This window comes from Dromaius novaehollandiae, chromosome 3 (assembly GCF_036370855.1).
Source record: "Dromaius novaehollandiae isolate bDroNov1 chromosome 3, bDroNov1.hap1, whole genome shotgun sequence".
Taxonomy (NCBI): domain Eukaryota; kingdom Metazoa; phylum Chordata; class Aves; order Casuariiformes; family Dromaiidae; genus Dromaius; species Dromaius novaehollandiae.
The window spans coordinates 50461060-50479574 of record NC_088100.1 but is presented as its reverse complement, the minus strand read 5'-3'; the positions used below and the strand labels follow the sequence as shown (position 1 = coordinate 50479574).

The 18515-nt window shown below is 43.7% G+C and overlaps 1 protein-coding gene across 1 annotated transcript; it reads left to right on the top strand.

Annotated features, from left to right (window-relative positions):
• The first annotated feature begins 9035 nt into the window (after positions 1 to 9035).
• OSTM1 (osteoclastogenesis associated transmembrane protein 1) lies at positions 9036 to 18147 on the top strand. The gene is made up of 6 exons (XM_064508854.1): positions 9036 to 9435; positions 12801 to 12915; positions 14337 to 14434; positions 15742 to 15906; positions 16713 to 16878; positions 17186 to 18147. The coding sequence occupies exons 1-6, from the start codon at positions 9100 to 9102 to the stop codon at positions 17239 to 17241; spliced, it is 936 nt and encodes a 311-aa protein (XP_064364924.1). The 5' UTR covers positions 9036 to 9099; the 3' UTR covers positions 17242 to 18147.
• The last annotated feature ends 368 nt before the right edge of the window (positions 18148 to 18515 follow it).

The following is an 18515-nucleotide window of genomic DNA, read 5'->3' as shown; positions in this document are numbered from 1 at the left end:
AGAGGAAGCGGAAACCTGAAGTCTGTCCGTCCATCCATCCGTTTGCCCATCCATCCTTCTGTTCATCCATCTATCTGCCCATTTCTCCACCCATGCATCTCCCTTCAAGGGAAAGGCCAGGCTCGGAGGAGCAGAGCCTCTGGCAGTCTGGGCAGACATGACTTGAAAAAACCACAGGTGAGTGTGAAAGCACGGCTGCAAGAGAAAAGCTCTTGCGGTGCCACTGAAAGGTGACTTCACACATGACATTGGTGCCTGAGCAGAGGCCCACCAAAACCTGGGAAGGGGGCCAGAGGTGGCAGTGTACTCCCAGATCAGACACCCTGGGCAGGGAGATTTCTCACTGCTTGCTCAAGGCAGCAAACATTCATGTGCAAACAGATCTGGCTGTAAGACAGAAAACTGGGTCATGAGCTCGCTAAAAATGGGGACTGGCCCTAGTCAGTGCTGGGGACTCTCTAGTTTCACTGGCTTTCGTGAGGAGTGAAGATTTTTAAAACCTTCCGTGAAATTCCTGGCATTTCCCGTGGATTGCTGATTCCTTCTTTTTTATCATCTGTGGACAAAAATATGCAGCTGATAGTAGGCTCTGAATAGCTGGAATATGATGGGACATCAGTTTTTATCATATAGCCCATTCACACATCCATTGCTTTGCTGCTGAGAAATACTTTCCCAAGATGGTAAAAAATTCTCAAGTTTGTATTTAATGAGTAACTACTACTCTCTTGCAAACATTTCAGTTAATTCAGTCTAGGAAGAATATGAAAATCAAATATTATCCTTTTCTAGAGTCCTACAGCTAAACCTGACCTCTCCAGGCTTAATCCTTCGCTCTTACTAGAGGCAAAGCGTGCCATAATTTAGCTGTTGAAACTCCTCTTCCCTACAGGAATATTTCCTTCCAGGAGTCCCTTGCCCATGGAAGTAGCTGATACGATTGTCCATTTGAATATGGCTTAATCCTGCCAGCCAGAGATTTCAGGAGTGTGTCGTGGCTGTGACGGCAATATTGCCTGCGTTGTCTCTGCAGATAGTCCTGTACACAGTTCCTCCCAGCTGAGAAAAAGAGTAAATACACAGTCAGGTTTAAGACTGGGAATGAGTTGGAGCCTCTTGCTTTCTTTCTTTGAAAACTAGCATATTTTTTTAAGGAAAACACTCTAAAAGGGCAAAAAAAATTTGAAAAAGAAGCAAGTAAAAATAAAACACCCATAAATATCATCCAAGCAGGATAAGATGCATTCATTACCTGTGATATATATGTTCAAATATTACTTGTGTTGCTTTATAGTTTCTATGTGAACCCTTGGAACATGGGAAGTAACTTTCAGGTTACAGCAACAGGACTAAGATTGCAACACTACAGTTAACACTGCAAGGTGTCTCAGCAACTGTTTACAAGGTTTCATCAACAGCCTTCAACCGTTTGTGGCCTTTGGGAAGTGACTATTGGCTCATGCTAGCATAAGGAAAGACATCTGGTATTCAATATTATGTTTACACTCTCCTGACCAGAGCCTGCTCTCTTTATTTCATGTGCACAACCCCAGTGAACTAAGCTGAACAGACTTGCAAACTCACAAATGAGAAAGTTTGGCCCTTTGTGGCAAACGACAATGGAACAAGGCTGGCACAACACCCTGGGCCATAACAATGCTCAATTGTTCCAGGTATCTTGGAGCTCTGAGCGGACACGGCCAGATCAAACCACAGCTTTCCCATTTTGCAGATGAGGCAACCAGGATATACCGAGGTTGGGTGAGAAGCCAGAGTGATTCAGGCAGTGCCTGCAAGGGAGGCACAAAATGTTGTTTGCCCACCGCTCACTTGGCTGTCCTCCACTTCCACCACCTCCAGAGGTGGAAGATACCACCAGAGTGGTATCTCTGCTGACTTCTCACCAGCTGTTAAAATAACCTGAAATTGTGCTGAAGACTCATTTCTCATGATCAACGCAAAAAGTGGAGTGCTTCAGGTACGATTTCAGCTGTGTAAGCTAATTGGTCCTTAAATTCTGAGGAGGTCTTTACTGAGATAATCTCTCATTTTAGGGGCACTCTTCTGTTATGGCTCATCTTGCTCGGGCAATACATGATCCTTTAACCAGAGAGAGATGGAAAAATCTTTCAGTAAGAAATGATATTAGTAAATAGATCATTTTCAACTACTAAGGGTAAAAGGAAGTACCTAGGTGCAATGTAAAGAAGAGATGTCATGCAGCAGACTGACCAAGACAGATGTATTTAAAGTAGAGACACCTATCAAAATGTTCATCCCTAACTCATGTGATTAGTTCACGTGGTCACGTTAGTTCATAAGCATTACTTGAATCCCAGCAGTGCAGAATGTGTGGGAGGGAAACATGGCGGGAAAAGATGTCTGCATCTGTGCAACTACTGGGAGAGGTGATCTTCAACTGTCCCAATCTGGAGGTTAAAAATAAAAACAGTGAAACTTTGAAGTTCAACTTTATGGCTAAATGTATCCTGTTAAAAAGAGAGGAGCAGTTTGCCCTTGGGGATGCACGTGAACTAGTCACTACCTTTCCATTGGATAATCACAATCTGTCCCAACATCTGTCCCACATTGCTGGCATGCTTACGAGGAGAAAAGGCTTCTCCACATCTGGAGGGCAATCCTTGGTCATTGCTGAAAAAGAGAAGCTGCAAGTGGTCTTTCAGAAAATTTGATGCCTAGCTCTGTATTGAAATGAATTGAAGACAACAGGATTCAAAGTCCACTGAAGCTTGGCCACTCTCTTCCCTTCAGGGACTGTGTTTCAGGCCTGTACTTTGGCAATTCGATTAAATTCAACAGGGATATATGGTGAGGAAGAAATCTCTGCAAAACAAAATAATGGTTCTGGATTGCTGGATTCTGGAGAGAAGGCTGGGTTTATATCATGGTGACACTAGGGCAACTAAAAGTAGAATTTGGCTCGCTGGGTATATCTGAGCATAGATAGTCATCCACACTTTAATGATCTATAATAAGAGTGTACCTTTCCTACTATTTACGATGATCAGGAAGTTATTTATGGTAATTTCACTATTATGCTGCTCCTAATGTTTCTGCTGTGTTTTAAACATCATTATCTCTGAAAGTCTTTTTTTCCAGCATACTTTCATTCCTTTTCTGTACATTAGCTATTTCACCAGTATCATCCTGTTTTACTGTCATGAAAGATACCCAGTGCAACAACTCTTCTTTCATTTTATAACGAATGGCACAATTAAGATTTAATTAGAAGCATATGAGCAAGGAAATGGCATGCTACCCAGGACCTTAAATGTGATATCATTCAATCGCTCAAGTGCAGCTTTTCCCTGAAAAAGAAGAAAAATACTTAAACTTATTTCAGGCTGGATCTTTTCAGACTGACGTGATTGCCTACTGACAATTAATTGTTTTCTAGTTATGATTCTAAAAAGATAGCGTACAATTTTTTCCACAGCAAAAATGCTGACAGGTGCATGGAAATGGCATTTCTCTGTGCATTGGAATCAGAGAGAGAGTGTATTATGTGCAAACATTTAAAGTGTAAGCAAATATCATATGGTGCTAGGTATGGTTTCTCAAGCTATTACGCTCACTTATATGCTTACAGGAGATAAAATCCTTCAAACTAACAAGTGGGTTTCTTTCCTCTCTGGAAGGCTGTGATGATAAATAGGGAGGAGAGTTAGCTGGTGGATCCCCTGTCCCTGCATTTTCTGTGATTCGAAAGGGGAAAATTAATGCTAGCTTTCTGGCTACATATCTCAGATCACCTCAGTTCCTTTCAGTAGTCTAGCTCCCAGAACCATCCATGACTCCTCCACCCAACTTGTTCTGGCTGAAGGCTAGAGTATTCACCAGAGGCTACAGTAGTCATCAGGCTTCAGGAGCATGAAGCTATGGAAAACTAACCTGTAACTATGATTATGGAAAAGGTATTTTCTTTATGGAAAAGACCTTCTGGACAGGTGCCTCAGGGCAATAGTAGTCAGAAGAGCAATCTCTGATTCCTTGAGGATCTCAGATGTGGGTTAAGCCTTCCCCTGAGAGTGACCCAGGTAGCTATAAGAAGGAGGTATATGTACTAGATGGCATATAATTCATTAAAGCTTACTCTGAGATGGGTGAGATTTATGATTCTCCAAAATGAGAGCGGGGTGGTTTGGATTAGGGTGAGAAAACCCTAATTTGCCATACAATTGATCAAGACAAAAATAATGCAGATTCTGGTCGAGTTGGCTAATCAGGCATAGTGATTTTAGACAACAGCTTTTGAGGAAACTTCATTGCTAGTCGTTCTTCCTTGTTTCATTCGGTAATTTAAGGCAACCAGCCCTGAATTTGAAGAGGATTCCTGAAAAAGAGTGTGCTTTATGAGGCACTGTCACTTGCTTCCTGTAAGACTACAAGTCCTGAATATTTACTTGGTGATAGCATTTTCTTATGCTCATATAGAGGATGCTGTTTGTGAGTGTGTGCTCACATTTCAAGTGCCTGACCTGGGTAGCCAGTCCAGCTTTAATTGCTCCAGAGTGCTAGAGGCTGGAGGGCAGGATTTGGCATTTGATTTGCAAAACTACTGGTGAAGTTTGGGGTTCTTCTGAAAGAAAGGCTGAAATTATTTCAAATCGTCAGTGCCTATATCACTGAACTGCTTTTTTTTCTAACTTATTTTGCTCATTCTTCATGATTTAGAGCAGATGTGACGCTACCCTCTTGCACTGAGTGAAAAGGCTTTAATATTCTTTGCTATGCACGTAGAAAAATAATAGTTCAACAGGACTGTGCTAACAAGTACTGTGCCTCAGGCTGGTCAGAAATATTGCAGCTAGACAAGTGTTTGTCAAACATTTTTAAACAAAGGCTCACACAATCTTTCAGCATAAAAATTTGCTCAGACCATTATGCAGCATTGCCATGACGATTTTCACTTGCAACCAACCAAAAGCAGGGCTACATGCTAATAGTTTACTTAATTTATTTATTTCCTCCCAAGTTCATTTTCTTGGATGTGATGGGGATATGTGTATATCCTCAATTAAGTACTTATATGCAGTTGTCTTCTGGACCACCTTCTGATGCTCTATAGTGTCTGGGAAGTGGTCATTCAATCAGGCGACCCACTTCTAGGCTTCAACATCAGGCATAACCACCATATGAAGGAGCCAACGTCAGCCCTGTGAAGCAATAGGGACCCCCTTACTATAATGGAGAGAGAAAAAAAAAGCTTTCCATGTGCCAGATGTGGTTTTGCAAAGAAGACACTATAAGCTGATCCTTTGCTCATTTCAAGCTTTGCAGTGTTTGTAGAACTGCAAAGAAATTAGTCTTTGGTTCCTCATGTACTGTCAGTCTTGAGCAAGATTAAAAAAGTCCTCCATTTTCACAGCTTCAGAGACACTTCTCCATGGAGAATCCTCACATCTCCCTGCTCCTACCTGCCCCTTCTTAAAGACCAGGCACTGCCCGTCCTTGGGCAGCAGTTTCAGCTCAGAGGGGCAGAAGCCCGCCCTTCCTTTTCCCTGCCTTTGGAGCTGCTGCCTGCCCTGCTCCCCATTCCCACAGCCTTTCTGCTCCCCAAGCACTCAGTCTCAGCATCATCCTTGACTCCTACCCCTCTTTATTCTTCACATGCAGGTTATTGCTTAGTTTTCTGGCACTGCCTTGACATATGCACTTACATATTTACAGTCTGTCCCTTCCTTTTTCAGCCCTTTGGTTAAAACTCTTTGTCCAAGCCATCATTCTTCAAAGGTGACACGAAAACATGAAAAAAGGGTTTGGTTCTCAGCTCGCAGTGGTGTCACTCAAGAGACAGATCACTGAAATCTGCAGGGAGACACCACACAAACAGAGAGAGGAGAACCAGGTTCTCAGCTTCAAACTGATTATTTTCCCTGGCTGATATGACATCTCTACAAATTCAGCAAGATGGTATGGGAAATCAGTGTTCATTTACTGTGTTCTGCTTCTTCATTGTTAAGAGCAGACTCTTGCTTCTGCTTGATTATATATATTTTTATATTTTATTTATTATACTTATTTATTTTTATTTAGTTTTTTTGTGCAGTCAGGGCAGGTATTCAATTATTTTTATGTGGTTTTGGAATAGCTAGTACAATATAAAAACACAAGAATTCTGATGCCTACTATTCATAAAGGCCAAATCCTGCTTGCTTTAGTCATGAGTATAGCCACTTCAATGAGACTGAGTAGAAAGTTAATGGCACCACTCTTAAAGAAAACTAATCAGGTTTGCTAGACAGCCAAGTTCTCAGTTAGGACAAATGCTGATTTCTGCCTGATAACAGAATTTATCTATTTTCATAAAACAGTTCTGGACCGTGCCTTCTTCAGAACCTACTTTTTAACCACAGCTGAAAAAGCTGTTTAATTTCTAGTTTTGCTTTGTAAAGTTATACTTAATGAAAATAAGAAGGTATTTAGCGACTATATGCCTTTCCTACAAATCTGCAGCAAAAAATTTATTAACATCAGAAATGTTTATATTTGGCTTAAGTCTCAGATATTTTATCTGAAACTCTTAAGCATTTTTTTTCTCATTTTTTAGAGTCCAATTTTCCACTCACAGAGGAATACATTCTCTTGAAGGAGAATATTTAACTTTCATAAGATGTGGGAAAACATCTCTCTTGACTTGTGAAGATAAAGTTACAGCCATCAAAAACCCCTCAGCAAGTCATTCCAAGGGATTGTGTCAGTCCATAGGAGAGAAAGCACCGGTGAGGAGGGCTGCTTTAGCGATTTGAAAAGCTTGGCTAGGTGTCTTTCCATCCGCCTCTAAGATGTTCTCAAGCAGTCTATAGGTAGCGGAGATTAGCTCTTGGTTTGAGAAATGCAGAGGACCTTTTTCAGACCTGTGCCTTCGTAGAGGGATTAAGAAAGCCCGTGGCTCTGTACACTGACCCTTTCTGAAGGAAATTCTTCATTTGGGGCAAAGTGTGATTTCAGCAGCGATGTGCACGAATGCTGCTGCCCTCTCCTGGGTGGATTAAGTCCCACAAGACACATCGCCTCTTTGCACGCTCCACTTGACCGCAGTGAAGGAGTAGTGCCAGAGACACTATGCAAGACCTTGGCCCCAGGGTGCTTGGTACTCTGCAAATACATGACAATCTCCATCCCATACATTGGGAAAACAAGGCAGTTGTGCGTAAGGTGGGTAAGGGGTGGGCTGAGGGACATCGCAGAGGGACAGTCAGAGCCATGGGCTCCTGCCTCCACCTCCGGGCTCTGACTGCCGTGCTATGCTAACTTAACATATACAGTGCAACAGAGCCCTGAGGCCAACTGGTTACACCTGTCCTACTAAGCAACTTCACCTTCAAAACGTGGTGGTCTTGGTCTAAGCTGCCTACCGGACACAGTCCCTGGCTTGGGCTGACTCCTGAAACACTGCACATTGTTCAGGAGAGTATCACTTGGCCTCAGCCCAAACCTTGGTAGGGCCTGCTCCAAAACTGAACAGTGGGACCAAGTTAAGATTTGATGCCCAAATCCAGGCCCTCTCCCTGTTTAACTGTCAAGTACAGACATAGCCTAAGAGAACTATCTGATACATTTTTGCCCATACTCTCTGACATTTCTTTGTGTCATACCTGGGAAGTGGTTTTCATTTGCTTTCACTGATTGCTTTGAAAGCCCTCTCTTGGGAACTGAGGTATTCAGTCCATTCAAAAAACTCAGATGCTCTCTATCACATTGTTTGCCTGCCTGAGGGCATTTTTATAATCACCGATACAGTTGTGTTTCTACCTGACAGCATAAATCCACCTTGGACACTCTGATAATTGTTCCACAATAGGATCCTGTGACATTTATTGCAATATTGCAACAAGTTAATACTAATGGATCAGATCAAATTGAGATGACCGAGTTGGGCACAGCTGGGTACACAGAAAGCCAGTTCATGCAGCACTGAACTCTGGGCAACTGGCAAAACGACCATGCTGCTATGGCTGTTACTGCCTCCCATCACTGCTGTCACATACACATTACTGAATCAGCTGACAACTGCAAGTAATGGATGGGACCACTGCTGCCCAGCTCTGCTTTTCCTCCTGCTGAGGAGGTACATGTCAATTACTCATTATTCCTGAAGGCATCATCATATGGAGTTGCAGGGCTCTGTTCTGCCTCTTTGGTGTATCTAACCAGAGAATTAAGAAAGCAAGACACAGTCAAAAGTCCTTTGAAATCACTGGAAAGAGCTTTGGTGACATGGGATAAGCATGGGGGTCAAGATCCTACCAGATACAGAAGTCAGCAAAAAGCTCGGTACTACATGGTGAGAAGGTTACCTGTTATTTTAACTCACTCCTCCTGCTCTGGAAGGAATTTCCTTTTGGTGACTATATTTTTATTGAGAAGAGACTGTGGAAACATAGATGCCCAGGCATGAACAAAGGCGTCCAGCTCATGCAAAACATGGGAACCTTGCAGTCCCACATGCTCTTCTCGCTGGCCCTGGCCCAGGCAGCGCGACCACTATCCTGGAGGATTACCACTTGCCAGGAGCTCTTTTCTCAGGACTTCTCCAGCAGGAGGGCTGCCTTACCACCACCAGCTTGTGCCCATCCACACAGACAGCTGCACCAGCCGTGCCGCTTTCAGCCACGGGCCCAAGCCAGCCTGCAGGCAGCCCCCAGAGCAGCTGTACCAGCACGCACGGGCCCACCTCAGACGTGGGGCACACACACGCTGCTGCCCCACATGCTGTCCCACACAGGCCCAATCCCAGTGGCATCAGCCAGCCAGCCCCACAGCCCTGCCTGGTAGCAAGTGTCCCCCCACGGCCCTGGTCTGGGGGCAAGTGTCCCCCCCATGGCTCTGCCCTGGGGCAAGCGTCCCCTCACAGCCCTTCCCGGGGACAAGTAACCCCTCCCGGCCCCGCCGTCACCGCCGCCATCTCCCCCCGCCCCACGACCGTTGCCCTGGCCCCGCCCCGGCCAGGCGCCGCCGGCCAATGAGCGGCCGCGCCGTGCGCCGGCGCGGGCGGGGCCTTCGCGGCGTGCGGCCACGTGACGGCGCTTCCGCTTCCGCTTCCCCTTCACCTTCCCTTTCCCCGCCGCGGCCGCCATGGCGCCGCTCCGCAGGCTATTGCCGCTGCTGCCCGCCCTGGCGCTCGCCCTCGGCCCCACCGCCACGGCGGGCGGGGAGCGGCGGCGCCGCCGGCTGCTGGCGCTGGGGGAGGCGGAGGAGCTGTCGGCCTCGCTGTGGGGCGCGGGGCTGCCGGGGGACCTGCCCGAGCTGGAGCCCGAGTGCCGGCGCCTCCTGGCCGCCTTCGCCGAGGGCAGCGCGGCGCTGGCCGGGTGCCTGGGCCGCCGCGCGCGGCCCGTGCGGCTCTGCCAGGCTTGCCACCGCCACCACCGCCGCCTCCTGGCGCAGTACGCCTCCATCGCCCGCGCCGTCGGGGTGCGTGCGGGGCGCGGGGCCGCCCCGGGCCGGGGGGGGGGGGGCGGTCCCCGGGGACGTTTCGGGGCGCCGCGGCGGCGGAACGGGGGGGCCGGGGCGCCCCTTGCACCGGCGGCGGGGCCGAGTTTCCTGCTTGTGTCCTTAGTGCTCTGGGCTGATGTTTTCAGTCGCTTAAGTTCCTTATTAAAGCTTACTGGTGGCTTTCGCTTGTGTAAGCGCTGTTCTTTGCAAGGTGAGGGGTCTTACCGAGTGGTACTGCTGCTGTGTTCTCCTCACAACTCTTACTGTGCGGCAGCAGCTCGTTTACAGAGCCCTTTTCCCATCTTCTGTGTGGAAGGTGAAGAAAGGTGGTATAGTCAATGCCGGAGGCACGGGCTAGGCTTGCATGCAGCTGGCGATGGGACCTGTGACAGTAATGTTGTGAAGAAGGCACAGAGTTTTGCGCAACCAGACCTCGGGCATGGGAGGTCACTTCCTATGCTCTGAACTCCACCTGGGTGCCCTTAAAACAGTTTGGCAGAGAGCTGAGAGTGTGTTCAGGGAGTGTGGTGCCAAAGAGAGCTGGCTTCTGCTTCCAGGTCTTGCAGCACAGTCTGTGCAGCCTGCTCCCACTGTGGAGCAGGTAGCTCCACCTGGAGAAAGAAGCTTTTTTTCTCTGTCTCAGTAGAGAGGCTTGAGCTGTTCCTGCTGTTGTAGCAAGGCCTAAAGCAACACTCTAGCTTCTACAAAGTTGTTGTATGGCATTAATGAGAACCACTGACAGGACTTGGGTGTGTTGCGCTTTGTGGAAAATTGGCATTTGGAGTTCTGGCAAGTGATCTGCGTCTTTTGTGGGAAACCATGTCACAGTGTTCTTAATGCTAAATCTGATATGAGTGTGTGGCTGCAAATCAGAAATTCTGAGCATTTGCTGGAGTCTACGAACCCTGACTGAAGCCAGTTTTATTTACATCCTCCAGCCTCTTAATCTTCCTTTTCTCATTTCTCAGCGTTGGAGATAGTTTATTACTAATCTTGTGTATTGGAAACTCTTCTTTAGCTCATACAGCTTACCCATTTGTACAAGTCTGAGATGCTGTGAGGATGGCTTTAGTGGTTCAGACCAAAGGTCCCTGTAGCCCTTTATCCTTTCTCTGATGATGGCCAAAGTGGGTGCCTGAGAAGAATACAAGAAGAGAGGAAATATATAATGTGTCCTCTAGATTATGCTTCTGGTTCAGAGATTTCTGGATGTTTATTTGGAATTGCCATTGACATGAAAAATCAATTGCTGTTTAAACCCTCATAAACTTCTGGCAGCGCAGTGTCCTGTCGCAGTTTCACAGTTTAGTTGCCTGTCATGTGAAGAAGTATCGCATTCTGTTTGTTTTGATGTGTTGCCTGTCAGCTTTCCCTCATTTCTTGTATTGGAGGAGCCAAGGGACATTCATATGGTATTTGCCTTCTCCTAGCCAGTCACCTCTTCTGTAGTTTGGGAAGTCGTAGTCTGTTTATTGCTTCTGATATGGAAGTTGTTCCATACCTCTGATTTGATAATGTAAAAGTGAGAAATTGAGCATTGATCTGTCTGTTAGATGATGTCTTAATGGGTCTCAAATATTGCATGAATGGTATAGAGTTCTACTGAAACACAGTGCAATTCAGGGAGCAGCGAGGAATCTCTGGATACTTTCAGCTTAATGGTTTGGGCTAGGAGCAGGTTGCCAGATATGTCCCAGTACTTTCAATATGTATGAACTCATTACAGTTGCTGTTCTTGAGTACTGGCAGCCTGGGGAGGGGGGCTGGTTCAATAATTTCATCTGAAAGACCCATCTGTGTTAGAGATCACTTGGCTTTCCTTCTGTGCATGGATTAACTAATCAAATAAGAGGTGACCTCTTCTGACCTGAATCCATGATTGCAAGTAATCAGTTACCTGAGATTTTTATCTTTGCCATCATGCAGTAGTTACACTGTGATCCGAAAGAAGCAGCCATGTTCAGTTTTGGACATCTCTGAAATGTAAAATCCTCCTCTTCATTAGGCCTATTAAAGAATAAGTTAGGCAAACATCCTTAGGGAGTGATTTAGGTCTACTAGATCTTGTTTTGGATTTAAACTGCTTTTCCTCACTCACAAGTCAAGCTGATGAGGAAGTTTCACAGATGAAGGCCTTCATGAAGCAACCAGAGTTTCCTGCATAAACAACTTTCTTGCATGTCTGTATGTCATTTAGTAGAATTGAAAGTGAGTGAATGTAGGAGTTACCAGAAGTGGCAGTACTACAGATTTCTGCAGTTGAGTCTGAAAGGGAAAATTCTTATTTAAAAAATAAACCTGTTTCCACAAAGAAAGGTGAAAATTGGATCTTTCCTAAACTTCTGTAGGCAGCCCATTTCTCATTAAAGAGATTCTTTTCTTATATGTCCCATGTCATTTATGACTGTTAAAGAGGCTTTTGGCAGCTTTGGCAATTTTGAGGAGTGCTTAAGTCAATTTAGTGGCTGGAAACCAGGAGCCAGAGTTCAGGAGTCATCTGACTGGAGTTCATGGGTTTGGATCAATGTCTTGGCCTTGGGGGGGAAATTAAAGCTTTGAAGGAGAAAAATATTCTTATTTCCGATAGGGATACTTCATTTAATTTTTATTCTGTCACTACTTTTCTATTCACTATGCAATTTTTTTGGTTTGACCCAGAGAATGAGTTGCTGTAGGAATTCCACCAGTCTTCCTGCTCTGAGGATGGGATGCATTAGGTGGCTTTCTAAGATGGGATCAGTTTGACACCTAGATCTATTCAAGAAAAGAGGCTGGTCTGGTAATAGCTATATAGGAATGGCTGCTGGGGCTGCTTTTGTGAGGATTGCATTTCTGGTGCAGCTGCGTCTGGAGGAAGCTTGCTGTTGATACAATACACTGATACAGCACTTTTGGACGTTGTGTTTTGTTATCTGTTTGTTTTGACACCATTTGCAATGGTTCAGCTTCAGAATATCCCTTCGGCCTAATGAGAATGACTCTGTACTTCTCTCTGGCAGTGCGTGGCTTGAGTTGGTTCCTGGGGCAGCTATCCAGAAGTAGATAAATATGAACTATCTGGTGGGGGGGAGGGGCTTCTGTCTCTTTGCAGTTTTTCTTTTTGCAGGTGTGTATTTTTGACTGACTTGCATGCAGTCCTGGTAGATCTTTGGGGACTTTGTGTAGTAAACTGTGTTGCTTGCAATATGATTTGGAGGAGCAAAAGATGTTTATTGTTCTGTTGATTCTGCACCGCCTATTCTGGAAATTTCAGTGTGATGAGATGTTATTGTTAGCTAGGCTTCTTAAAATATTTTTCAGAATTTTCTCTTCATGTTTATAATGTTTGATTCTTTTTCTTCCAGAATTCTTCCGAGAGCCACAATTGTGCCAAAAGCATCTTGACCTCAGATAGGCTACAGGTAGTTGTGATGCTTTCAGAGTTCTTTAATGAAACATGGGAGGCAGCCAACTGCGCAAGTATGTGACTCGTTCTGTAGCTTTCATGTTTCTGTTATGTCTTGGTTTAACTTTGCTAAAATTTGCTCAGATCAGAACTGTATAGGATTTGCCATACTGTTTAAACAGATACCTCTCAATGGAGGTATTTTTCTCAAAAATTAATTATTACATAATTATTCCTTTTAGGCTACTCTTTCAAAATGGAATTGCATTAGTTTTTCCTGTGATCTGAAAATGCTGCTGAAGACTTACCGTAGATTTATTGCAGTTTCTTCTTTTTTTCCCATGTTCCTTTTTTTTAATTAAGAAACTCTCACTGTTTGCTAGTAAAAAGTCAGTCACTCTGGACTGCTTACCCGTTGAATAGGATCTCACTCTGCAGCCATGCTTTTGATCTCATTCCATGGGAGACAGGTGTCCAAGTCTATCCGTTATCTCCCCATCCCCATGCTGTTGGTGCTGTGCCACGCTTACTGCTAGAGCTGTGGTTTTGGTTCCTCTTCCTTTGATGCGGGACATGGAGCCCTATGCTAACAGGTGTGCTAGAAAACAGAGGGAATAGCACTGTGGAGCTGATCATTAAACATGCTGGGCTTGCTAGAGGCCCTTGATAGCACAGAAGAGGTTGTTTCCAGTAGTGGCTCTGGGCTCTGTGAAGGCTGGAAAGGCAGTAGAGGAGGCGCTCTGTGGTCCCTGCTTTCCTGCCATGTTCAAGCTATGACCTGTCTGCTGCCTTCCCATGTTCCAGCTGAATGCATGCTCTCAACACTAGGGGTGCTCCCTTCTTTCCCAAGGACTGTCTGGAGTGTTGGCTCTTGATGAACATCTAAGTTCCTGAGCCATTCTGATTTTCAAGGGTCAGAGCACCTGAAGTGGGATGGATGGGCATAAAGAGAGAGCATGGTGTGTTAAGTGGGTCTGTGACTGGGAGGAAGGCCCCGGGGATCCCTTCAAAGTCAATGAGAGGGTTGGCCCCTTTCTTAAACGGTAATAACCTATGCTCTGATTTCTGCTCTTGTGTTTGTGGTCTGTTTCCTGGATGTTCATGTTTCATCTCTACTTCTGATGCTTCTCTTTTCACGTAATGGCTGTTAATGTTGCTGGGCAAAGCCAGATTTGTGGGGTGGAAAATAAAAGTAATGTCTTGTTTTATCTTAAAGCTCAAAGATAATTCAGATCCCCTCTTCAGAAAGCTCTTGATGATAGTCTTCATCTTTCACTTAATCAAGGCCAATTAATTCTGGAATATCTTCTCGATGAAGAGTTAGGTCAGCAGGTCTGAGGCATCAATGGCAGGCAGATAAGGAAAATGCAGTGTTGACTAGACCTGTCTTTTTATAGCTGAGAGCTCTTTGTGTAAGAGTGGAGTGTGTGGGGCTTGTTGGCTGTGGAAATGTTAGAAATTAGAATATCCTGATGTTTTTCTTTCTCTTTAACAGATTGCTTAAAGAACAGCAGTGAGGGATTATCAAATTCTACTGTAGAATTCCTGGATTTATTTAATAAATCCCTGACGTGTTTTGAACGTAACCTTCAGGTACTTATGCTGTGTATTTAAAAGAAGCACTAAATCCTCTAATTGCTAGTAAAATCTTATTTATGCTGAATGGACTGCAGTGGATGCATATCAGGCAAATAAAATTCACAAACTCGCTGGCGATTTAGGTAGATCAATGATCTGTAAAATGCAGATGTTTACAGATTGGGAGCCTCAAACTAATTCTAATTGATATGCATCTTGACTTCATTTTCTATGTAATTGCAGTGCTACTTCACATCAGAATTTCTGAATTCACAATAGTTGATAATTATATAGTAACTAACATTTCTGCATGTTGTCTTTTTCTACGTCTTTGTGGAATTGTTGTCCTCTCACTTAATTCAATCTTTTAATAACATTCTCGTAATATATAGTAGTCCAGAAAGACCAGCTACCCTAAAGCATCGTAACAATTCTTTTAACCAGTAAGATTGTTGGTAGCCAAAGTCTGTTCATATTACAGAGGCAATATATTTCACTTTGTGAAGTAAGTGATTGTCCTCAAAGGAAATGCCTTAAATATCCTAAGAAACTGTGCATATTCCATTTCAGTCAGAAACTGGCTAAGTTCTAGGATCATTCAATAGTAAAATGGGAAATGATGAGTGTGGCACATGCTCTGAGAAGACTGTCTCTTTTTTTTCTTATTAATTAATGATTTCTAGGAAATGGGCCTTTATAGACCTTGGCCAGGAGCACTGTGGGACTGGTCTATTAATCACTTCAAGTGTTCAAACTAGAACTTAAGCCAGTGTGTTAACTTGGGTAGGTGATGCGGCAATTACTGGGTTAGAATATCTTTAGAGATTGTAGTTTTGTTTTCAAGTGTGTTGCATTGCATTCAATGATGGTGAAGGCCTATGTCTGTTGCTTTCAGTACAAGTCAGTAATAACAACAGGTATTCCTTTTTTCCTTCTTTTTTTTTTTTTAAAGCTATAGGCAAATGAAGAACAGAAAACAGTAAAGAACCTGATCTGTTGCTCCAGAATAACATTTTATTACTAGCAATCTTTTTCTTTCTTGGGAGCTGGTAGTTTCAGTTTTGTTTTGTTTTTTTTAAGCTGCTTGTTCAAGGAACAGTTCAAGATAAGTATAACTTGCTAAAAATGGATCACATCAGACAAACAGTCCAGTGAATTAGCTGTTCCCTTTTCTTCCCCCATTCTTATGTGATGATTGTCTGTCTAGGCCCCTCCCTGATCTGAGATGCTAGAAATCTAGATTTTGGTTGAAACTTGACTCTAGTTTTACAGAGTTTTAAGGCATTATAAAAATCTTTATGAATGGTATTTTGTAATCCTAGGGACAAGCTATCAATCTGTCGCCAGATAACTACACGGAAGTATGTAAAAACTGCAATGCCAGCTACAAAATGTTGAATGACCTGTATAACAACTTGCAGAGGATGAACAGACAAGGTGGTGAGTCGGGACACTCGGCGCACTTGTGTATTGATGTGGAAGATGCAGTAAGTATTTATTAATGCCAGTGGGGAGACCTTGCTTTGGAGCTCTTTATTAATCTCAGCTGTTTGTACTTGTCTTGCTAGGATTCACTTTTTCCCTTTCGGTTTGGAAAGTACTGGTGGCAGTGCCTTTGGCAGGCTGATGTCATGTGGGGAGGATGTTCCCAGAGACAAAGCTAGGCCAGTGAGGCTGGTTTGCTAGGTCCTGTCCTCAATCAATGCAGCAGGAGTGTGGCCAAAGCTCCTGATTGCCTGAGCACATTGCAGTTTGAGTAGCTAATTTCTTGTTACTGTAAAGGAGATGGATTTTTCAAAAAATCCTTTAATCTTCTGGCTTTTAATATGAAGCTTTACTTTATTGTTCTAGTCAGTGTAATAATTCCTTATTACAGTAGCTGTTTCCAGGGGTCTTAAGTATTGGCAACATATGTTTGGAAAAAGCTTTGTTATACTGTGGATTTTTAAGCAGTTGGGCAAAAGGAGAGTTGTTGAAAGTGTGAGATTGGCACTGCTCTCTACAGGCTGTCAGCAAGTTCTCAAGAAAACAGGCATGTGGCAATGTCCACGGTATATCTGAGTATAGTCTTTTTTGGAGCCTATGAAAGCTTTGATCTGAAGCCTTGGCTCCATTCAAGTTGCCCATTTCTACATTTCTGGGGTTTGCCTGCTTTAATGGATCTCCCTTCAAAATTGTTCTTTTCTGAAATCATATTTGAACACTTGAATGTCCTGAAGCCTGAGTTTTTGCCATGCTATTCCTGAGGAATGTATGTGCTCTCTCTTACCGCTTGTTCATATTTTCTTTTTAGATGAACATCACTCGGAAGCTTTGGAGCAGGACTTTCAACTGTTCTGTTCCCTGCAGCGATACAGTCCCAGTGATTGCAGTTTCGTCCTTTATTCTCTTCTTACCTATTGTTTTTTATCTTAGTAGCTTCCTTCACTCAAAGCAGAAGAAACGCATACTCATTTTGCGTAAGTGATGTTGCTGGCATTTCTCTGTTAGAGGTGGGTGGTGCCAGGGACTCTCTTGGCTCTTGTGGGAGAGGGGGCCCAGCCAGATCTGCCTGCAGCTGTGCCGACAGAGCTAATAGCGACTATTAGTCTGCTGCTGTCCCCTGAAGAAGGGTAGTGAAGAGTTGCAGCCATATCTTTTCATTGAAGTTTCTGGACGTGAACAGAAAGCTGTTTGCAAGTGTGTGTCAGATAAATAGAGGGAGTGGAGAGGCTAGTTTTGTGGAATTCTTTGTGTTTAATTTTCATATAATTTTTCCCTTTCTAGCCAAGCGTATCCAGTCAAATGCCAGTCTTGTGAACATCCAAGAAAAATACAGCTGAGCTGCAAAACAAAACCTGAGAACTGCTGCTGGTATACAGTGGGTACAATTGTGTTGGAATGAGGCCGGCACAAAAGAGGAGTTAATTATGGTTTAGTATAATGATACAGAGCAACACAAGTTAAACAAAATGCTGTCTGACTTCTAAGCGGGGATATTAACAAACATGACAAGGCAGGGCTGTGTGACACTGTATGGACTCTGGTTTTGAAAAATCTGTTTTTTCAGGCTCAGGCTGAAGCTGATGTTTTTCTGTCTTTAAGCTTTTGTACTTCTCATCAGCAGAATAGTTGCGCTTCCCTTGCATGCTTTTTTTTGGTCTTTATTTTTTCATATTTATTTCACAAAAATCTGTCATGTCATTGTCTTCCTTTCTGAACTGTCTGAGATCCTGAGTCTTTCTGAGGTGATTCTCACAGACAGGAGAAGCTTGAAATAATTTTTGATGTTCCTGTTAGAAATGTTATGTTTAATTCCATGTAATATTCAGTCTTGTCAGATCTTGGATGTATGGGAGACCATTAAAAAAAGAAAAAGTAAAGTTCCCCTGTTTCTAATATCCCTCTCTAAAGCCATGCTGCTCAGTTGATTGTAATGGTCTCTGTAAAAAGCATGAAATATGCAGAGAACTGGTAATATAGTATGCCCAATGCCAGCAACAAAAGCAACAGAACTGCCAGTGCTAGACATGAATAGTAATCATTGATGACTACAGTATTCAGCTATCTCTGAAACAGGCAGCATATTTAGTCACTTGCACACTTAAACCACTAAAATCACTGCTTTTCAAATGTTAAATTTTCAGAGGCTTATTTTAGATGTCTGCCTGTGTAACTGAATGCTTCACTGTTTATCTCTTTATTGAGTTGTTTCCTTTCCCTTTTGAATTATAAAGTCTTTTTTTAAAGTGTGTGTTTTTTTTCTTTTTTTGCTTTGGTAGAGAAGAAATGAGGTAAAGACAAGACACTGGACATGCTGAATTTCCTGGCCTAGAGCTTGCTGTGGCTTAATACAGAGGTGTTCACAGGAGCACTGTAGGGAAAATATTGCCCTTTTCTAGACACCGGGTATTTTAGCAGTGAATGAACCAGGGGATTCTCCAACTTTTAAACTGTCCTGAAGGACTGCGTTGGGAATTGGTGACTTTCAAGAAATACGTTCAAAAATTAGCCCTGTGGAATAGATGAATGTAAATAAATTCAACCTTGCAGGATTCCAAAACTGAGGTAGAGGTTGTAGAATAACTGCAGGGATGGACAGCGCTACTGACAGTGC

Excerpts from the sequence above, each read along its gene's own strand:
- OSTM1 (XM_064508854.1), top strand. The coding sequence starts at position 9,100 with ATGGCGCCGCTCCGCAGGCTATTGCCGCTGCTGCCCGCCCTGGCGCTC. Across the intron at positions 15,907-16,712 it reads GTATTGATGTGGAAGATGCA|ATGAACATCACTCGGAAGCT; the intron begins GTAAGTATTTAT and ends TTTTCTTTTTAG. Across the intron at positions 16,879-17,185 it reads GAAACGCATACTCATTTTGC|CCAAGCGTATCCAGTCAAAT; the intron begins GTAAGTGATGTT and ends TTCCCTTTCTAG.